Source organism: Hydra vulgaris, chromosome 12 (assembly GCF_038396675.1).
Source record: "Hydra vulgaris chromosome 12, alternate assembly HydraT2T_AEP".
In the NCBI taxonomy this organism is placed as follows: Eukaryota; Metazoa; Cnidaria; class Hydrozoa; order Anthoathecata; family Hydridae; genus Hydra; species Hydra vulgaris.
Genome location: NC_088931.1, coordinates 82,822,501 through 82,846,690, shown reverse-complemented (window position 1 = coordinate 82,846,690; position 24,190 = coordinate 82,822,501). Strand labels below are relative to the sequence as shown.

Sequence of the window (24,190 nt, the reverse complement as noted above, 5' to 3'; positions counted from 1 at the left end):
TAATAACAAAAAAAAATTATGAAAAAACTGTTTCTTTAACAAAAAAATCTATTATTTTACAATTGTGGTTAAATGCTTTTACTTACGACTTTATTTCTTCTAAATAAACGTCACGTTAACGATAATCAAAAGATAATTTAAATATTCTAAAAGATATAAGTTTTTGCGTAGCGCAAAACTGCTGAACGCGTAGGCAAATTGCCTTTTCGCAAGCAAAATGCGAGCTGCGTAACACTTCTTAACAAGGCCTGATATATACATATATATATATATATATATCAGGCCTTGTTAAGAAGCGTTACGCAGCTCGCATTTTGCTTGCGAAAAGGCAATTTGCCTACACGTTCAACAGTTTTGCGCTACGCAAAAACTTATATCTTTTAGAATATTTAAATTATCTTTTGATTATAGTTAACGTGACGTTTATTCAGAAGAAATAAAGTCGTAAGTAAAAGCATTTAACCACAATTGTAAAATAATAGATTTTTTTGTTAAAGAAACAGTTTGTTTCATAATTTTTTTTTTTGTTATTAAAAATTAGTTAAAAAAAAAAAGTGTTTTAAGTTTTATCTTAAGGAATTAAATATATAAATTCCTTTTAAATATAAAAATTATTTTTAGTCATAATAAGTTTAAAAAATGCACGATTTATTTTGATGTAAATATTTTATTAATAAGATATTTTGTTTATTGTTAATTCAATAACGTAAAGTTTTAATGACGTTCATTTAATTTATGAAAATAAATTATGATCACGAATATGTTATCGGTAACTTATAAATTAAAACTGATAAAAAAAACAAAAAAAAACTTTATTGTTTAAAAACATTATTAAAAAGAGTTCACAAATTAAATAAGAAAAAATGCATTAACAGTTAATAAAATAACCAAAAACCAAATATATAATCATAAGAAAATAAATAAACAAATGTTTTACGTTTCATGAAAAAAATATTTTTTTCAAAATAAAATTTAGTTCATATTTGAAAAAAATAATAAAAATGATTTTTTTAATAAGAACTTAGATTTTATTTGTAACTTTTGTTATAGTGAGAAAAAAAAAAACTGTTTGTATGATTTTTAACGCGTTAATAAAATAACTTTAATTACAATGCGGTACTTGAAAAGACGCTAGTGACGCAATATAACTTCTAACGATGCAAAATATATTTGCATTACAGTTGAATTACTTAGAAATGCGTTACGCGTTTTCGCTACGCAGCGAAATCTCGTAACAAGGCCTGATATATACATACATATATATATATAGATATATATATATATATATATATATATATATATATATATATATATATATATATGTATATATATATATAGATATATATAAAGATATATATATATATATATATATATATATATATATATATATATATATATATATATATATATATATATATATATATATATATATATATATATATATATATATATATATATATATATATATATATATATATATATATATACACTGAGGCATATTTGTTTAGACGCATCAATTTTTTTCTCTTCATCTTAATTTTTTTCTATGTATTGTCAACTGATATGCATGCAAGTTATTATCAAAATAATTTTTGTGTTGTGGGCTAATAAAAACCACAAAAAAATTTTTCCATGTGTCTTTATTAACATGAGAGTATGTTTGATATACAAAGCACATTTTTTAATTGAAATATATCTATAGACGCAATCAGGTTAATAACGGTAATTATTGATTTTTAATCACTTTTACACAAATAAATTGATAAATTTTAGTGTAATTTGATCTTTTGCTCTGCCAGTATCATTTTTATTGCATTTTACGAAATGCCTAAAGGAAAGTATTTGACAGATGCTAAAAAAATACAAATTATTTATATCGTGGCTCAGAAATCTCACCAGCACTTTCTATACGAGAAATAGCAAGAAAAATTGGAAGATCTGACCATGTTGTACGAAACTACATTGCAAAAGGTGACAATTACGGTGTAAAAAAAGCAACAAACGGCAACAAAGTATTAACAAATCGGCAAATTAATCGAATTCGCTTCAAAGCAACCAAAAATAAATTGAATTCAACACAAATAAAGGATAAACTATTATTGCCTGTCACCAATAAACATGTTGCACATATTCTACGTACAACAACAAACATAAAGTGAAAGAAACCACACCAAAAACCAATGTTAAAAAAACACCATAAAATTGCTAGATTACAGTTTGCTAAAAACCATATGCATTGGGCAAAACGTAATATTTTCAGATGAAAAAAAGTTCAATTTAGATGGTCCGGACTCTTACAGTTGTTATTGGCATGATCTGAGAGGAATAAATGACCCACAAACAAAATGAAATTATGGAGGAGGAAGTTTAATGGTTTGGGGTGGATTTTCTTATTCAGGAAAATTGACTCTGTGTTGTGGTTTACCTAAAATGAACTCGATAAAGTATACAGAAATGTTGGATGATGTTCTCATAACTTATATGGATGAAAACATGGACGATAATGCCATATTTCAGCAAGATAATGCTGCAATTCACACATCTAGGCATTCTATGAAATGGTTTAAAGACCACAACATCCCGGTTCTCGAATGGCCAGCTTGTAGCCCGGACTTAAATCCAATCGAGAACGTGTGGGGAATGCTATCAAGAAAAGTTAATGACGCTAAAGCAGCCAGACACTAATTTAAAACTGTTACTGAGTTAAAGTGTAAAGTCCTTGAAGCATGGTCCGAGTTGTGGACTAGTGGAGTCAATGAAAGGCAGAATTTTTGAGGTGATCCAGTGTAATGGAGGACATACGCATTACTAATTTCCATCTTTTAATGTCAAAAATATGACTGTGTCTATAGATATATTCCAATTAAAAAATGTGCTTTTGTATATCAAACATGTTAATAAAGACACACAGAAAAATTTTTTTTGTGATTTTTATTAGCCCACAACACAAAAATTATTTTGATAATAACTTGCATGCATATCAGTTGACAATCCATAGAAAAAAATTAAAACAAAGAGAAAAAAATTGATGCGTCTAAACGAATATGCTTCAGTGTATATGGTAGCCATGCCTATATTTAAAGCTCATGTAAACTTTTGAATTTCAAAACATATGCATTTAAAATTAGACCAACAATTTTCATGCAATTTATATAAATAAGTTAATATAACTAACAAGATAAAACCCTAAAATGCTAAAAAACATTTGCTAATAAAATAATTTTTTAAAATTAACAATAAAATCAGTACTCATTTCCATTTGGTGCACATATTCTGTAAAATCGATGTCGCAACTGATGTCTATCAGCATGGTAACAAACACTGCATAAATCATAGTTGTTGCAATCTGCACATACCCACCGCATCCCATATATTGGCTGACATCTACAACCATCACATATTGTACCATCATGTTTAATACCTTAAAATAAAAAATAAAAAATTCTATTGAGGTGTATACTTCCACATAGGGAAGTATACACCCCAATAGTGTACACTTATTAAGTTTATAAAAGTTTATAACTTAAAAATTATTTATAAACAAACTTCAGCTCTTTTATATTAAAACTTTTTGTTTTTATTATTATTCTTTTTCTTTTTTATTTCTAAAAATTTTAGAAAAAACTTTAGAGAAAAAAATTTTAGAGCGCACCTTAAAAAACCATTATGTACAAAAATTAATGATGCGTATTTGTAGTCAATTATTCTTTAATTTTGAAATAAAAAATACTACTTATATATGTCATGTACTAACATAAGAAAAAAAAAAAAACTAATTAGTTTTTAAAAATTTTAAATTGAAAAGTATTATATTTACCACTAGGCCCTGAATCTAGTATTCTTAAATCATAACTTTCAGAACATCTATAATTAGCTGCAGTGCCATTATCCCAAACAACCACCACTTCCTCATTACTCTCAAAACTTCTTATTGTACCAACATGACCTTCACCTCCATCTTGTTTACCCCATTTCCAATCAAGACCACGCACTATACGACTCCCAATGGTGCTGCTTAAACAAACATCTATTGATATGCTATGTGCAGCGGCCATAAACTAAAACCATTTGCATCTGATAAATAATAAATAATTTATCATTTTAAAAATCATATATTCTGAACTATTGACTTATACAATTAAATATATAATATTATATGAATACTATATTTATATAATATTTATACTTAGAGCCGGCTTGTGAGTATTTCTTAGTGGGTGCAAAAAAAAATTGTCGTCCTTAATAATGATCAAATTTTATTAGAACAACATATTTTTTTGGCAATTTTCCATTTACTGTTGGTCTTAAAATTTGCCACCTGTGTGCTTTGCACACTTCACACACGTCACCAGTTGGCACTGTTTATACAATATGATATGACTTATATCATATATACATATCATACTTTTAAATACTACTAAAATATATTATGTAAATACAATACTTATATTATATCAAATGACAAATATAATAGTGTGTGTGTATATATATATATATATATATATATATATATATATATATATATATATATATATATATATACACATACACACACACACACAGAGATAAAACCTTGCGATACCCCAGAAGTTACTGGAAATTAAGAAAATTGTATGCCTTTAAGGATTAGAATTTATTGAAAGTTTTTGATACCATTGGCATTCCTACCTCAGTGTCAACAGGAAAAAAAATTTCAGCATATTAAAATTAATAAAAAGTTATTTACATAAAGAATTTACATTTGACAACAGAACAGAACTAACTAATCATTTAATACTTCAATTGAACATGAATAAAAACTATAAATAATGAAGATGTTATAGACAGCTTTGCTGAAAGAAAAGGAAAAAGCAGGGAAAAACTAGGAAAGTTTTTTTAACTTTCTCCTTTAACTGATAATATAAAAATAATAACACAAAATAAATTTTAAATAAAAAAATAACACAAAATAAATTTTTTAAGCTATGTTCCCTTTTAGAGCAAAAGCAAAAATTAAAGATTTTTTTACCCTTTTGTGACATAAAAATGTAAAGGGCCTCTAAATTTTTCACCAGGCCCAAAATGAGCTAGGAGCAGCCCTACCCCAGATATTACTGAAAAAATGTCGTTTATTAAAGACAAACTTAATAGTATTAATATTATTTTAATATTATATATCAATATTAGAATAAAACACTATCTTAGATAGAATATGAATAAAGCTTAAAGAGAAAACAGACATGCAAGACTTTAACAAAAGCCTTTGATATGTCAAGAGCAATAGCATTTTCATCACTGCTTCACCTAATGCACAATAATCCTTTCTGCCAATACAGTAAACGAATCATCAGAGAGGATCGATTAGATAATAATTTACAAAAGACTAAAAAGATCTTGTAGCAATAGTAGGACTGATTGTAGCAATAGTAGGACTGATTGTAGCAATAGTAGGTTGATTGTAGCAATAGTAGGACTGACTGGACAGTTGAGAGATCAGAGTAGTTGCCAAAGTTTTTGAAAATAGGAACTATAGATGCCATTTTCCAGCAGCTAAAAAAACAAAACTCAGTTATTAGCACTTATTAAATAGTTTAATTAGCCATAAAATAGTTTGGCTGAGCAACAATTTTAGCAATAGAAATGCAGAGACAATGGATTAACCTGTTTTCTGTTTCTTTCATAAAGAGTGTGGCCATAAGATTCATAAAAACAATGGATTAACCTGTTTCTCTGTTTCTTTCATAAAGAGTGTGGCCATAAGATTCATAAAACAATGAATTAACCTGTTTCTCTAGGTTTTCATAAAGAGTGTGGTCATAAGATTCATAAAAACAATGAACTAGACTGTTTCTCTGGGGTTTCATAAAGAGGGTGGTCATAAAATTCATAAAAACGTATTTAAGGAAAAGTTCTTTGCAAATAGTTCTTCCTTATTCTTAGGAGAAATAATAAGCTCAAACCTATAAATTTAAGACAGAATGTTAGACTTGCCTTTGATAATGCCACTATTAAAGAGTTTCCAAAAGTTTCTAAAACCTAACATCAGAGATAAAATACAAGATTTAGTAATCTGACAATAATAGACCTTAGCATTAGAACAACTTTTTGCATCATAAAAAGACGTTCTCAGGAAAATTGGTCTGGTGGAAAAAATTAAAGAAATGTTTATTCTATGAAATAACAGCTGAACAAGAAGAAATCAATTGGTTGAATAAGACTTGACTTAAAACAGAACAATAGATTCCATGCCTGTCTGAACCCAGGAGATAATATAGGAGGTAGATTTTTCAACAGAGAGAGATAAAAGGAAAATGAGTCACAAAGTTAATCTGGGATTGAAAAATACAAATGTTTTGAGCTTTAGTGCAGCAGAGTTAGTGGTACTAGAACCAAGAAAAGTAAAAGCAAGAAGATCCAATGTCTTAGGCATGAAACAAAACAACACAGCTTTATATCTATGTTAGTGTGAGGATGGTCAACAGATATTATCTGCTTAACTTTGAAGTCTTTGCCTAGGAGGCTTTTTACAAGATAGCAGCAAGAAGCAGTTAACACTTACCCAAGATGAGTATTTTTATCAAGCTAATACAATTTTTATCAATTGTATATATGGTTTCCATGAGAGGTTAGTAATGAGCGTTCAAAAAGAGAAGACTTTTTATCAAAACAGGAGTATAAAGTTGGGTTATCAGCCAATAGAGCTACTTTAGATGTAAGGTTATCAGGAAGATTATCAATGTAGATAATAAATAATACAGGACCAGGGATAAAATCTTGCGATACCCCAGAAGTTACTGGAAATGAAGAAAATTGTATGCCTTTAAGGATTAGAATTTATTGAAAGTTTTTAATAAGTCAAAAGCAATAGCTCTTGCATTGTTGCCTCTGTCTTATGCACAATAAAATCTTTCTATTACAACAGAAAGATTCTATCTATAGAAATTTGTTGATTGAAGACTCAAAGATGAAGAATCAAAGATCAGACATTAGTTGGAGGGATCAGAGTGTTCTTTAGAGTTTTTAAAAATTAGAACCAGAGATGCTATTTTCCAGCAGGCAGGAAAACAAGATTCAGTAAAGCACTTATTAAATAGTTTTAAAAGAATTAAATGGAGATCTATGTGGTTATGGAATATATGGGGTAGTGTTGTAGTGGCAGAGCGCTAGCTTCATAAGCGAGAGTTTCCAAGATCGATCCTCATCGCGCTCAACTTGTTTTTCAACGCAGCTGCCTTGTTCGTCAAGGTTTCTGTTTTGGAGTTATAGAGTTAAGAGAGAGTTACAACCACAATTAAATAGCCTCCTTTTCTGTAGTGGCCTTCTCGGTCTTGGGGATGTGAATTAACAAAAAAAAAAAATTTTAATTTAAAAAAACAAACTGAAGAAGACTTTTGTAAAAAGTAGCTTTAGCAACGGAAGTTGGAGTGATTTGAATATCTAACAATGGGTTAACCTGTTTAACTGGACAGGATAAGTGTGACCATTTTATTTGATACACAAATGAGAGGAAAAGTACTTTGCAAAAAGTTCTGCCTTATCCTTGGGAAAGGTAATAAAATTAGATTTAAGTAATAGAGATGTCTTCTAGACTTGCCTCTGTTAATGACGCTGTTGAAGATTTTCTAAAAGTCTCTAGAACCTTTCTTCTGATATAAAATACAAGATTTAGTGAACTAATAGTATTAAAACTTAGTATCAGACACTTTTTTCATTGATTTCTTGCGATAATAAATAGACATTTGTTCTTGAGAGAGGAGTTCTTTTGAAAAATATAAAGAAAAAAATTAACTGAGTGGAAAATTAAGAAAAAAAAATTAGATCTTTATATCCAGCATGATCAGTGGAACTGAGCCAAGTTATTCAGCGTTTAAAGCATTAAAGTCACCTATAAAAATAATATTGATCTAAGAATAAATAGGGATAAATAGATTGGGTTAGGCTAATTTGATTAAAAGAGTACAGTCAGATTTTTTGCAGTCAAGTACAACTGTTTAATATGTTATTCTAAGTGCAGAATTTTTTATTCTTACCTTTTGAAGTTTTTAAAGTATTTTTACCTTTTAAGTATTTTACCTTTTAAAGTTTTTAAAGTATTGTTTTTAGGCAAAGGCTAGGAGAAATAAACTCTGACTAATAAATCCCCTGCCTCAAGGCTCTTTATTGAGTAAAGGCTAGATATAGTATATGAATAAAAACAACAATCTAGGGCAGATGTTAACTGCATCCAGCTAAAACTCCCTTGCCTTGGGGCTCTTGGTTGAGTAAAGGTTAGAAATAGCATTCTCTATAAAAACATTCATCTTGGGCAGATGTTAACTGCATCCAACTACTGTCTTGTAGAAGGCTTCCTAAGTAAAGACTCAAGAGGTAAGTAGAATAACTTTGTTGACCACCCTCAAACAGGCTGACATAGTCGTAAACCTGTGTTACATTCTTTCCTGCCTAAGATGATGAATGTTGGATCTTCTTGAATTTATTCATAGATCTTTGCTTGTGCCTCCTTGATAGTGGCTATGCAACTCTTCCTGTTATCTCCTAATGACTTTGAGTTAATTAGCAGGACTGAGACAACTGCATAGCGCTTTGCTTGGGATGCCATGCTCTATCTGTGAATGGTCAAGTTCTCTTTTAACTTAAACTATGCCCAAAGTAACCTAAAATATTAAACATAAAAAAAACATTCCCACCAACAAACTGTTTCAATATATATTTCACAAATATTTGTGGACTTCAAAGTAACTTTCTACCAGTCGAATCTTACAACTTTCTACCTATTGAATCTTACCATCCTTTGATTTGCTAAGACTCCAACAGTCACATGCTTGGTTTAGGGGTATACTTACATATCAATTCACCTATTTGTCGAGAAATCAGGTTTGAATTTTCTGACTATTATGTGCTTCTGCTTAGCACCTACTCACTCTCTTTTTTTTCAAGACTGCACTCTTTTAGATGTAATTTCTGATCAAACTGATCATGCCTTCTCTCTTTACCCCTCTGCCAATATTGTTGCTTTTGGTGACTTTAATGCTCATCCCACTGAATGGCTTGGCTCTAACACAACTGATCTTGATAGCACTAAAGCCCATTACTTCTGTATTTCTTACTTGGATATATATATATATATTACTTAGATATATATATATATTACTTGGATATATATATATATATTACTTGGATATATATATACATTGGTATCTCTTACTTGGATAGTCAACTTTTTGACTCTAATTTACCTTCATTCCTTGATTTGTTTCTTGTTTCTGACACTAGCTTGTGTTTAGTTTATCCTTGTTCTACTTGAGATGGTAGTGACCATGCAATGATATCTATAAATATTTCATTTTGTACTTTTTATTTTGACTCACCCTATCATCACACAATTTACACTACTTATCATTGCTACTTACTAATACCTGCTATCATCACACTACTTACTACTACCCTATAGCTGACTGGGATTCTTTTCATGATTTTCTTAATGATGGTCTTTGGGCTGATGTCTTTTTATTCTCCACTGATAAATGCACATAACCTCCTGGATCTTGGCAGGTATAGAACTTTAGTTCCTTCTTGTTGGTTTCAAGTCAAGCCTCATTCTATTACATAGTTTTCATCTTCTTCTGCACCTCCTATATCTAATTGTAATCATTATTTCATATTTTTCATAGGAACAACTCTCTTGAGAGCAAACGCCGAATTATAATCGCAAGAAATCAATGTTAAAAAGTCATATCATATGCTAAGCTCCACTATTCCCAGTTAACTAAACCTGGTATCTTATCTCAGAAGTTAGGCTCTAGAGACTTTTGGAAAATAACTATATATTTTACCTGGTATAACTATAAGATTTAGCAGGGGTTAATAGCCCAGTTAGGAAAAAATTTATAATAGGTAATATTTTACAAATTTATGCATACATTTACTACTTACCAAATATTGGCATATATATATATATATATATATATATATATATATATATATATATATATATATATATATATATATATATATATATATATATATATGAGGAATGGACTTGCAAAACCTGATAATTCACTTTTTAAAAAAATATTACTTGCGCACACAACACTGGATAGCTCTTGTAATTTTGCATCAGGAAAATAATTCAGGACATGCAGAATCCAATATTTCTATCACAAATTAATATGCATACAATAGTGTTTCAATTACAACTGCATAACAAACAGATTTTCTGAAAACACTTTTTGCCAATTATCTCGAAATGACAAAAAAGTGAATTATCAGGTTTTGCAAGTCCACTCCTCATATATATATATATGCACCACATTATTTGTACTTTGTCGTCAAGGCTGCAGTCATAGAGTGCGTTAAACACAGCTTTAACTTGCTCTTGGCCAGAAGAGCTCTCTAGTTTGGGTACAGCCAGCAGTTGTTCCTTTTCTCCAAATGAAATTAAAATTGCCAGACTTTCTTCTTTAGAACTTCTTACGTCCATTCCAGGTAATAACTTCCCATCCCAGTGAAGGGTCACCATTTCAGGTATATTATTCTTAAAATTTTATAGATTCCGCTCTATCTTTCCTACTTTATGTGCGAATGCATTGAATATACGATTTGTTTATCGAGAAATCATCTCAGCTCAAATCTAGTGCTTCTACTACAGCCTGAAGTATATAGACAGAATCCCTTATGCATAAAATGTGATAAATTCTTACTTCCTCTTTTTGTTATAGTTTCAGAACATATCGTTTGAGAGGTTAATGGTAAGGGTTCCTCAAGGCTTTCATCGGTGCTGGTGTGTTGACTGTGATGTTCTTGCATTTATATAAAATCTTATGTAGTAAGAAATGACAATTTACTCCCAAAACACATTTGCCAATGTGTTTTTTTTGCTTTTTTTAATTTTCTCTGCCTTGCCCTTTTTCCTTTTCAGCTAATTTTTGTCTACAAAAAATAGTCAAAAAAGAAGCTATAGAAGCTAAACATCCTGGACAGCCTCTCTTTATTTTTGTATTTTTATCCATTTCAAAGCATCAGCTATATCAAATAAACTACCTAAATTGTTTTGAAAATCCTCCTATCGGTGTTTGTTAACATATTGTTTGTTTTTTGGAATTTTTTTGCAACTCTCTCCAAGCATGGTAAAGATCTACAAGTTTTTTTACACAGTTAGGTATAGCTCTGGTAGGGATTCTAGCTTTTTCCAAAATTCAACACTCTTGAATGAAAAGATTTGCGCTTTCACTAACAGTCAATTTAACTTGGCGAATGTTAAAAAGAAATTCTGCAAGAACTTGACGGTTAGACAGTAACTTTGCACCTGTTATTTGATAATTCACATCCCTAACTAAGAAAATTTTTTTTGCTTCTTAATTCCACTGCCATTTCTTAAATGTAAAACAATATGGGTCAATCACGAGAATAACTAAACCATTTTCTAAAAGTGCGCATTTGCTTAAAGCGGTTTTTACAATGTTGCAAAATTGATAATAACTATCTATTTACAATTATTGTAAACAGATAATTATTTATTTACTATTATCATTTATTATCAAATTATCAAGATAATAATTACTTATTTTCAATTATCAATTTTGTGTCATTGTAAAAACTGCTTTGAGCATATCCACCCTTTTAACAAATACCGTGAGTAAGCGCAACTATTGCATAACTTCTATGAACATGATTCGATGCAAATCGGTACAAGTTACAGTACTCCAAATAAGGTAAAAATTTATTTTTGAGTGCTTTAGAAGCAAATGAACAAAACTAAGACCTATGCATAAGAAAATAAAAACTTTGAAAAGTAAGGGACACCCTAATATATATATATATATATATATATATATATATATATATATATATATATATATATATATATATATATATATACATATATAATATATATATATATATATATATATATATATATATATATATATATATATATATATATATATAAATATATATATATATATATATATATATATATATATATATATATATATATATATATATATATATATATATATATATATATATATATATATATATATATATATATATAAGTTTTTCAAGATTTTTCTTGAAAAACTTATAATTGAACTGAATCCAAGTTCATTTTTTTGTTGCCTTGTATTACTTTCTGACATAAATTACAGATATTTGCTAATCTTGTAATGCTAACGCAAAATCTGCTGCTCATCTGATCTCGCATTGACTAGATTTAACTCTCAGGACTGCAATTGGCTTAACAGTAGCTCCAATTCCGACAACCATTCCTTACCCGTGCATTGCTGCAATGTAATGCCAGAAGAATTTTTTCTGAAAATGTTTTTCAAACACAACCATTGCAGCCATAATGCTTTTGAACTGAGAAGTGGCATTATCGCTGAACATGTGTACTTCTTTAACTCAATCAGGAATAAAGTGAAGGATTTTGTCAATGTACAGTATAACTGAAGACTTTGTATAATCAGTTGAATCAGAAACTATGACAAACATTTTTAACTCAATGTTCCAGACTGCAAGGATCATGATAGAAACTTGATTTTGACCAAAATGAGCTGCTTGCGGTTCATTTTGATGGAAACACCTAGCGTTTTCAGCCCAGTCAACTTGGATTACTGCAATTTCAGAATTAATACTCATCGAAACTTCCTTCAGTTTCTTAAAAATAGTTGTTTGGTTTTTTTTACAAATGCGCATTTAAGGAACTTATCACGCATCGCTGATATGTGTTGGATGAGTTCTGTTACAGTAGACTTTTTTGAAAATTTTTCAATGTTTGCATGTTTTAGTTTCAGGCTTTCTCCACTTGTCCCAGGATACTTTGAAACCAAATGTATTAACAGTTTGCAAGTGTTTATCGAACTGTCTCATACCTTTGCATGCAACGCATTTGTCATAGGTGCAATCGTATATGTACGGTTCACAAACAAAGTTATTTATCATTGCAGATCCAACTTTGATTGAAGACGCTTGAATTGATTTTGTTAATGCATCTAAGGCAAATCGCATATTTTCATGTAAATTACAAACACAAACATTATGGGGAAATTTTGTAATTGATTTCACATTGCGTGGACGAAGGTCGCAAAATTTGCTGAGTCCAATTTTTATGTGCTGATGTTTTTCCTTGAATAACTCGAAAGCTTCTTTTAGCGTTAATATAAATGAGGTAGACCTGAATATAAAGTTAATATAAAGAAGGTAGACCCGAACTATCTTTACAAGCAGAGCTATTTGAAAGAATAGAAAGAATTGATTGTTTCTTCTTTGAAGTTGGAAGTGCTTGTAAAACTTTTTTCAATGCTTTTCCTTTTTGTTGAAGGTTTTTAAAAGATGAACTTAGTCTTTGAGACTGATTTAAAAGTTTTCTTTTTAGAGCGCGACCTTTTACAACTCTTAATTTTGCTTTAGTAATATAAGCTGCTTTTTTATTAGGATTGGGTTTCAATTTTTCTTGATATCTCTTAGATCTTACTCTGGACATTTCTTTCTTTTTATCAGCATTCCAAGAAACATAATTAGCTTGGTATTCTGCATAACATTTTTTTTTACTTTTAATTTTGATTCCACTTCTTAAAAATTTACAACTTTATAAAAAAATGCCAACATAAATCCAATAATTTACAAATATTTACAACCCTTAACAATACTAAAATGCAAAATTTATTCAACCAAAACGAAATCTGAATATTTGGATGATATTTTGACTTCCTTACTACGCTATTTTATAAAACGCTTGAATTATTTTAAAGAGTAAAAGTTTTTTTACTCAAAACATATGTATAATCTCAAAGATTCTTTCTAAACAAAAATATGAATATGTTTGCTTTAAAATGTTGCAATGAGATGCCCACAAATTTTACTAACTTTTTCTAATAATAAAAAGAAAAAATAGCTGCTAACATTCATCAAATTTATCTACTTGGTTCAAATTATTTTCTACTCAAAATTTATTTTAACAATAATTTTAAGGTGTTTAAACTACAAGAAGAGAAATTTTTTGTTTTGAAAAACAAATTTTTAAACACAAAATTTATCTCTTCCATCGTGGAAATAGCTATACATATATATATACATATATATATATATATATATATATATATATATATATATATATATATATATATATATATATATATATATATATATATATATTGTTTACATTTACTATTTATTAAAAACAAGCATACATATATACAACCCTTGGAATTAGGAAAAATGAAGTCAGCAATAATTTGCCAACCTCAGTCTTTTTGAGGTCAGCATCAGGTCGGCAAAAATTATTTGATACAAAGGTCTAACAATTTTTTGCGGACCTCAAATACTTTCAGATCGGCAGTTAGGTCGGCATTGCTGAATGCTGACCCTAATTTCGAGGGTTGTATATATATTTTTAAAAATTATTTACTTCCAATACTATTAACAAACCACTATTAAGGTATGAGTTACTGGAAAATAGAGGATAAAGTTAAAGAGCAAGGAAATGGTTAACTGAAAACTTAAATAGTTGTAGGTTGTATAAGTTAGGAAAACATGAAGATTTGTAAGAGTTATGAGGTTTTGTTGGTGTACAAGGAAAAAAACTGGATTAATAAAAGTTTTTATAGCATGAGGAGACAGATATAGTAAAAGGATGCGACTTGTTGAATAAGAAGCCATACAAAAATGAATTTTGGTTTATTGTAATAGAGATGATAGCTCGTTTGAGCATAGACCATGATAGTATTTGAAGAAAAAAGAAAGAAATGCAGCCTAACAACAATGGGAGAGCGTCTTAAGCTTGGCAGATAAAGCAGGTCTAACTACCTACCTGCAATTTTTAATGTTTATATTTTGTCTGAGAGTAATAGGGTTGTTATTCGTCAATATAGGAACGCCAACAATAATGCAATATTTTTTAGCATTAAATAAATGAGTCTTGTTGTCTAAAAAAATTGTGGATTTTAAGTCCAGAATTTAAATCCACAAGCTACTGCAACTCTAAGCTGTTACAGAAGAGAGATCAGATTAAAAACTGGCTGCTCATTCTAAGCAATCAAAAAGTGAAGATTTTTTGTCAAGACAAGAGTATAAAGTTAAGTTATCAACAAATAGAGCCACTTTAGATTTAAATTTTTATGAAGATTGTTATTGTAAATCAGAAACAAAACAGGAGCAAAGATAGAACCTTGTGATACCCTTAAAGTTATTCGAAATGAAAATAAGTGTAGGCCTTCAAGAATAACTTTAAAAGTGCAGTTAGAAAGAAATGATTAAATTATCTCAATTTAATTATTATTAGTTTCTTTATTAAAAACCTTTAAATAAAGAAACTAATAATAGAGTGAAGACTAATCGTAGGATAGAGAAGCTAGAGTTTTAAAAAGTTAGAACCACTTATTAAGCACATATTATCAGGTCAGCAAAAATTGAAGAGAGTTCTAGAAAACACTTCTTTAATGCTATGAAGGAAATCTAATCTGAAGCACAAACTTGACTTGCTTTAGTTAATGACAATGCTTAAGACTTTACAAAAGTTTCTAAAACCTAACATCTGAGAAAAGATAATGAATAGGAAGAATATAAAAATAAATCAGATGATTTCAAAAGTTTTATGGGAAAAGTCTTTGTTTGATGATTCTGAATCAGAAATGGAATATCAATATCATTCCACAGTTTATATAGTTAATTTTACTGAATCACGGTTGATATCACTATTGAATTGAGCTATCAGGTCTAGTTATCCTGCTACTGGTAAAATGTAACCTAGTACAACCTGCTTTATGTCCTGCTGTCTTGTAGTATGCATTTTAAAGCAAAGGCTAGGAGAAGGCCCTTATGGCTCTTGGAAGAAAAAAGGCTAGAGATGGTGACTCCATTAAAATATTCATCTTGGGTAGACATATAATGCTTCCGGCAACTGTCTTGTAGAAGGCATCGTACGCATCCTACTGAAGGGGTAAACAGATTCTATCAGTTGACCAGCCTTGCACCCCTTATTTATCTATTAGACTGGCATAGATGTATTTATAACACATTGTTTCCAGTCTAGAATGTTGAATGCTGGATCTTCTTAACACAATGCATGGGTTTAGCTTGTATCTCTGTTTTAATGACTAGGCAACTCATTCTATTATCTCTAATAAGCTCTACAACTCAAAAGTATAGCTCTAAAACTCAGTTTTATGGTTCTGAGGCTGACTGGTAGTCAGGTTTCCTAAAACTGGTGATAGCTCTCAGAGAGACTGATTCCATCAGCATCTGTAAAGTATCAGATTACTAACAGTGTCATGTTGTGCATGGATGGTGTCCCTGTTCATACTTTTGGTGTGCATTGTCGAGACCATATTTGGAGCCCTTTTTTTTAGGGTTTATTAATAGTAATGAGGCAATTGCTTGGACCATTAAATACTGTACTGAGTACTATCTGTGCTTTTAGCCAAGTTCTTTAACAAACTTAAAAATGACTAAAGTACCAAAAACTATAAAACACAAAAAACCATCATCATCACCAAGTTCTCTAAGTATATCATTCACTAATATTCGTGGTCTTCGAAGTAACTTTTCTTCTGTTGAGTCTTATGTCTTGCAAAGTTCACCAGACCTACTTGCTCATTGTGAGACTAATTTGAGTTCAGCTGTCTCATCTTGTGATCTTAGTGTTGATGGTTATATTCCTTTAACTTGTAAAGACTCCAATAGTCACATGGCCTGCACATTTAGATTCGCAAGAATTCACCCATTTGTCGTGAAACTAGGTTTAAATCCACAGACTATTCTTTTATGTGCTTGTGTTTAGCACCACTTCACTCTATCGCTTTTCTCTTTGTTCTATATCGCTCTCCTTCATCTCAAAGCTGCACTCTTTTTGATGTTATTTCTGATTAAATTGACCAAGTTTTTTCCGTTATCTTTCAGGCAATATTGTTGTTGTTGGTGACTTATATGCTCATCACGCTGAATGACTTGGTTCTAGTGTCAGTGACTCTGCGGGCATTAAGACCGACAACTTTTGTCTTTCTCAATCTCTGACACAAAAAAAACAACATTCCAACTTGCTTTCTAGACAATCCGAATCATTTAACTTCTCTACTCAACTTATGCCTTGTTTCTGATCTTTCATATCTATCAGCAAAAATATTTTCCAGAAAACAGGTGTCTGTAGCTAGAAACCATTGTAAAAAGGTTTTATCTAATGGCAAAGCCTGCTATTCTCAGGTCACAAAATCTTGTATATCATCTAAAAAATTAGCCTCTCGTGACTTCTGGAGAATCTTTAACAGTATCTATAATAAGGGCAAATCTGTTGTTCCACCTCTCTTGTACGGTTCTGATTTTGTCACTTCACCTAAAGACAAAGCTGAATTGTTTGCTAAAAACGTCTCTTGATTCCACTAATCACATCCTACCTGATACAGTCAACAAACAAGATGATCCATCACTTGACATTTGCATCACTACAGCTAATGTATCTACAGCTTGCGGTCCGGACCACATACCTGTTATAGTCTAGCAGAAGTGTTTTGAGTTGTCATCTATACTGTCAGAGTTGTCATCTATACTTTCAAAACTATTTAACAAGTGCTTATCAGAGTCTTGTTTTCCAGTCAGCTGGAAAGTGGCATCTGTTATTCCTATTTTCAAAAACTCTGGAGAGCAATTGGACTTGTTTAACTACTGTCTCATTAGTCTTCTTGCTATCATAAGCAAGGTTTTTGAGTCTTTAATTAACAAACACCAATTCTCTTATCTTAAATCTAATAACTGACTTTCTGATCATCAATATGGATTTTGATCTTCTTGTTATACTGCTGATTTGCTAACAGTAATAACTGATAGGTTTTATCATTGATTAGATAGTTGTAGAGAAGTCAGGCTATTGCTATCGATCTCTGAAGTCTTTGATAAAGTTTGGCATGTTGGTTTTCTCCATAAGTTTTTTTCTTACTGTGTATCAGAACCATCTTTAAGATTATTGAATCCTTCCTTACCAATCGTAGTATAAAAGTTACTATCTCGATGGACGACACTCTTCTTCATATCCTGTAACTTCAGGGGTTCCTCAAGGTTCTATCCTTGGTTCAATACTCTTTTTTAATTTACATTAACAATCTCCAAAAAATTCCCACACCTAAGGTAGCATTTTTTGCTGATGATACTACCATTTACTCTTGTCTTGATAAAAAGCCAACATTCTCTAATTGTTTGGAGGGGGCATTTAAGCTCGAAAAGGATCTCATTTCTGCTACAGCATGAGGCTTTCAGCAGCTGGCAAACTTTAATTTAGATAAAACTTAATTTCTTTCAGCTAATCGTTACCGCAATAATTTAGATCATATACTTATGAACGGTAATGTACTCAATGAGTCATCTAATTTTCATCTTCTAGGATTAACTCTTACAATAAATTTAGATCTTCATATAATTTCTATATAAATTTAGATCTTCATATAATTTTCTATATAAATTTAGATCCGATCTTTCTTGGAAACCATATATCAAATCAGTTGCAAAATTAGCTTCTGCTAAGGTTCTTTATCGAGCTCGACACTTTCTTACTCCAGATTTTATTCTCTATCTCAATAAATCTCAAATCCGGCCTAGTATGGAATACAGTTGCCATATCTGGGGAGGATTTTCTATTGATGCCCTTTCTCTTTTAGACAAGGTGCAAAAACGAATTGCAAACATAGTTGGACCTGCTCTTGCAGCTAATCTTAAAACATTGTCATATTGTCACAATGTTGCTTTTATTTCTCTTTTTTACAAATACTATAATAAATAATGGGCATTGCTTTAAAGAGTTAGTATCTTAGTATCTCTTGTGCCATCTGCTAAAATTCATTCTTGTGTTACTCGTCATTCAATTAAGTCTCATCCTTTTACTGTGACTGTTCCTAAGTGCTCCAAAACTTCTTATTTGTCTAGTTTTTTTCCTTGAACATCAGTTCTTTGGAATTCGCTCCCTTTATCTTGTTTTCTTGATTCATATAATTTACAATCATTTAAGTCATCTGTTAATTGTTATCCTGCTCTATAAACCTCATCTTTATTCTTCCAGTAACTTCCAACTCTAATAGTGGTTGCTTGCAGCCATGTTGGTAATAAAAATGTTGTAAAGAAAAAAAAAAGATTCAAAATTTAGTAAAGAATAACAGGGCTTAACATCAGAAAGGACCTTTTACAACAGCTTCTTGCAATAATAAAAAGACATTAGTCATAAGAGATAGTCAACGGCTGGGGCCCTGGCTAAAAATTAGACTTTTTGCAAACCCGGCCCCAGCAAAATTGTAAGATTTAGCAGGGGTTGATAGCCAGGGCTAGAAATAAATTTTAATTCTTTATATATTATAATTTTATACCTACATTTACTATTCATCAAATTCTGGCATATATTTATGCCAGTATTTAATAAATAGGGACAGATACAGTAAAAGGATACAACTTGTTGAATAAGAAGCCAAGCAAGAATGAGTTTTGGTTTATAGTAATAGAGATGATAGCTTGTTTGAGCATTGACCATGATTAGAGAAACAGCATAAAAAAGGAAGGCTAAAGCCAGCTGCTGCTGATGATGATGATGACAAAAATGATGATGATGACAATGATGATGATGATGATGATGATGATGATGATGATGATGATGATGATGATGATGATGATGATGATGATGATGATGATGATGATGATGATGATGATGATGATGATGATGATGATGATGATTATTGCAATAATGATGATGATAATGATGATAATGATTAATGTAGACAAAATATCAAAGGAATACATTTTCAATACATTTCAAATGATGCAATTGTATTAAATTGCATAGAATTTAAATTAGAAGGACATTATACTATTTGTTCAACAATTCCAGGAACAAGAAAGCACCATAGTTTTATAATTTTACAATCATACCACGTTTTATACCACAATCATAATCTACTTCACAGATGAGACCCGTCTTTTTACATTAATAAAAACATATTTCACAATATGTTTATAAATGTAAATGTTTCTAAAACGCAGCATATGGTTCCACTTGCTTTGCTTTCACCGGAATTAATATAGCATGTGTTTATGATGCAAAATGGTTTTTAGGTAATATTGTGGAAATATCTGAAGAAAATCAAAATGTTCTCATCAAGTTCATGAAGCAGTCTATTTCCTTAAACACTTTAACCTGGCCACATAAAGAAGATATTTGGTGGGTTCCAATAACGCACGTTTTTTGCAAAATTTCATCTTTAAAAGTTCAATCAACAACTGGTAAATGCTATGAACTATCAGCTGGAGAAAAAACTGAAATATTACATTTGTACAATAAACTGAATTATTTCATTTCTACAATAGCATAAGGAACATAATTAAATAATAGTGTAGCAAAATTATTATAAATTTGATTTATTTATTTTGAACATGGTTTTTTGCAAAAATTTATTTAATAGATTCAATGTTTAAATTGATTGTTTATTACAAAACAATATTCTTTATTACATAAACAACTTGTGCATTGTGTTGACAAGTCAACTCTTATAACTTGGTATAAGTTGTAATATAAATTTAAATATGATGAGTCAAATAAGTCAAATTAATGGGGAGAGGTGGAATAGTGAATGTATTGGAAAAATATTATAAAACTTATAGTCAACTAAAGATAATTATAAAAACTATAGATACTAAATATTAGGTAAATTTAACTAAAAGTCCTTTTTTTTCATTTTTACATAATAGACTACTTATAAGTTTTATATGAAGTCTTTTTACTGTCTAACATTAAAAATTAAAAAGTTCACAGTTTTTATATGTATAGTTTAGTGGTGTGTTTGGACATAAAGGCACTTCATACATCAGACATAAAACCAGACACACTGTGTAAGGAGAAGTGTTCAATTACAATTTTTTTTAGGTTATGGGCAAAAATGTGCATATTAAAAAGAAAATGGATCGGGGAGGAAGAAGGTGGCAGGCAAGAGCTAGGACTATTTAAAACTGAGTTTAAATCAGGTTTAATTAAAGACTTATTTCTAGTACTGATTATGAAATACTTTTAAATTTATACATACTTTTTATTACAATATAATACAAGCTAAAATACAACAGTTTATTTTTATTATTTTTAATGCATTTTGGGCAATTTTCATTGACTTTGTAACTTCCCCATGAGTATCCAATTTTTTTTTTCTGAAATCACTGTAATAAAGTTTATTAGGTTGGAAGAAAAAAAAATCTTATTAAAACCAGAAACTAAAAAAGTATGTCTTTTCACTTCTTAAACTGCAGATTTTGTATATTGACTCATCGAAAATCAATTTTTTATATTTGCAAATGACTTTAGGTTTTTTAGGTAGCCATTATGGAAAAAATGTGACATTCAAGAACTCAATGTCAATGTCTTTATTAAAGTAAGTCTAGAGTTGTATACAATAAAAAAAACTAGAAGGTTTTCTGAAATTTTGTTCTTAGAATATAGAGCTTCAAAGTAAGAACAAAACATGTTTTTGTGAACAAAGTTTTTATTTTTGGAAAAATCAGAAACTTCAAATGACCATATCACATGAACTACAAAAGATTTTATGCTGAAATTTTTAAAATTGCTTTTCTCATTAATATTAACAAACCCACTAAGTTTCATCAAAATCTAAGGGGATCATTGATGGACCTTGGTACAGTTGGCATAGAAAAACTCAATTTTTTTACATATTTACATAAACTTTAGTATTTATATAGTGTAGTATTTTTTTTTTTTGTTATTTTTTTTTGTTAATTCACCTCCCCAAGGCTGAGAAGGCCACTACATACAAGGAGGCTACTTAATTGTGGTTATAACCCTCTCTCAACTTTATAACTCCGAAACACGAACCTTGACGAACACAGTTCGTCAAGGTTCGTGTTTGAGAAACAAGCTGAGCGCGGTACTACCAGGGACGTGGTGGGGATCGAACTCGGATTTGCTGAAAGAGAAGATGGTCAGATGGATGTCTAGCAACACAAGAAAAAGAGGCACAGAAACTAGAAAAAAAATGTTGTATTGGACATTTGTCAGAAAATATTAAAGTGATTTAAGTATCAGCATGTAGAGAGGTAGCAGCTTCAGTAGAAATGGTAGTGGTAGAAGAAAACTTGAAGAAAGTGTGTTACACATCGTATGAATGAGCTTTATTTAAAAAAAAAAATGCTTGAGATTGTTTATATTAGAGAAACAGCATAAAAGAGGAAGGCTAAAGCTTGATGATGATGATGATGATGATGATGATGATGATGATGATGATGATGATGATGATGATGATGATGATGATGATGATGATGATGATGATGATGATGATGATGATATGATGATGATATGATGATGATTACTTTATGATGATATGATGATGATTACTTTTTTGATGATGATATGATGATGATATGATGATGATGATAATGATGATGATTTCGATTATGTTGATGATGATTTTGATGATGATGATGATTACTTTAGGATGTATAAATGTTTATGCAGTCCTGGTCACAAACCCAGCCCAAGCCTAGCTAAATTTTATCAAACCCAGTCCTGGTCAAGTTTCAACTCCCATTGTTGACTGATTTGCAATGAAATTTTTGACTTTGTCTAAAAAAGAGAAACTTTTTAGAAGAACTAGATCAAATTAGAAAAATAGACAACAGTATTCCATAAAAGGAAAAATAAAAAACATGAAAATGGGCTATTAAAACTATCAAACTAAGTTCTAAAACTGTACTGTCATTAGCAGATAATAGAGTTGCATGAGCACTATCAAGGAGACACAAGCAAAAACTAAAGAGTCAAGAAGATCCAGCATTCATCATCCTTAGTAGATAATAATGTAATATGGGTTTACATCTGTACCGATCTATTAGTTAAAGAAGGGGTATATATATATATATATATATATATATATATATATATATATATATATATATATATATATATATATATATATATATATATAGAGAGAGAGAGAGAGAGAGAGAGAGAGAGAGAGAGAGAGAGAGAGATTGTTGCATTTGGGAGTACGAAATAAATAAATTTGCATTTTTGAGGTTTTTTTTAAAATAACCACAAAAATGCAAATTTGTTTGACCAGAACGTTTTTAAAAACATTCTGAATGTTTTTCAAAACATTCTTAATCTTTTTAACAATATAACCAATGTTTTTGTTTTTATTTTTTTTAATAAAATATTTTTATTTGTATTTTTTTTAATAAAATGTTTTATTTTTATTTTTTTTACTGTAAATCATGCACGGAGTGTTGCTACATCGACTATCTTATAGCCTGACTCGCAACAAAGTGCTGCTACATCGACTGACAAATAGCCTGACTTGCAACGGAGTGCTGCTACATCGACTGATAAATAGCCTGACTCGCAACGGAGTGTTGCTACATCAACTATCTTATAGCCTGACTCGCAAGGGAGTGCTGCTACATCGACTGAGGGTTTGGTTGGGGCAAGCAGTCTATCAAGTAACAAAAAAAAAATTCTGGTGTGTGTGTGTGTATATTTATATATATATATATATATATATATATATATATATATATATATATATATATATATGTATATATATATATATATATATATATATATATATATATATATATATATATATATATGTATATATATATATATATGTATATATATATATGTATATATATATATACATATATATATATATATATATATATATAGATATTTTTTAATTGTTTATTGATTTTTATTAATTAGAAGAATATCGATTTTATTTTTTAATTTTTATGTGAAGAGCTAATGGTGACAATTTTGTTGTTAACGAAAGCAAATAACATATTGTAGTGAATTTATATAGTCTATCCTTCCTTTAATTTATATATATATATATATATATATATATATATATATATATATATATATATATATATATATATATATAACACATTTAAACTTTTTACAGTATTTGTGTTAATAAGTCCCTGTGTAATAAGGTTAATATATATACTAAGGAGGTAATCCACTGTTATTCAGGGTGGTAACCCTCCTACAAAGACATCAAGAGGTAATCCACTGTTATTCAGCGTGGTAGCCCTCTCATATATTTATAAAAAATATATATATATAAAAAGCATGGAGTTCGACTATGAATGCTTAGAAGAGCCAAATTGGCCAACAATTCCTAGTGCATCTGCTGTGTTACCAAAAATATGCATAAATGGTGTGGCAAAATATCATATATCATTT

At 29.7% G+C, this 24,190-nt stretch overlaps 1 protein-coding gene across 2 annotated transcripts in view; it reads right to left on the bottom strand.

Moving 5' to 3' along the window:
* Positions 1 to 24,190, bottom strand: part of LOC100204144 (E3 ubiquitin-protein ligase MIB1) — a 66,572-nt gene that overhangs the window by 38,335 nt on the left and 4,047 nt on the right. The window contains exons 2-3 of one of the 2 annotated variants that reach the window (XM_065814690.1): positions 3,818 to 4,074; positions 3,250 to 3,421 (exon numbers count right to left, since the gene is read on the bottom strand). In XM_065814690.1, the coding sequence (XP_065670762.1) occupies positions 3,250 to 3,421; positions 3,818 to 4,055 (410 nt within the window). In that variant the 5' untranslated portion in view covers positions 4,056 to 4,074. The remainder of the gene's footprint in view (positions 1 to 3,249; positions 3,422 to 3,817; positions 4,075 to 24,190) is intronic. The other variant, XM_065814691.1, reaches the window with a different exon arrangement.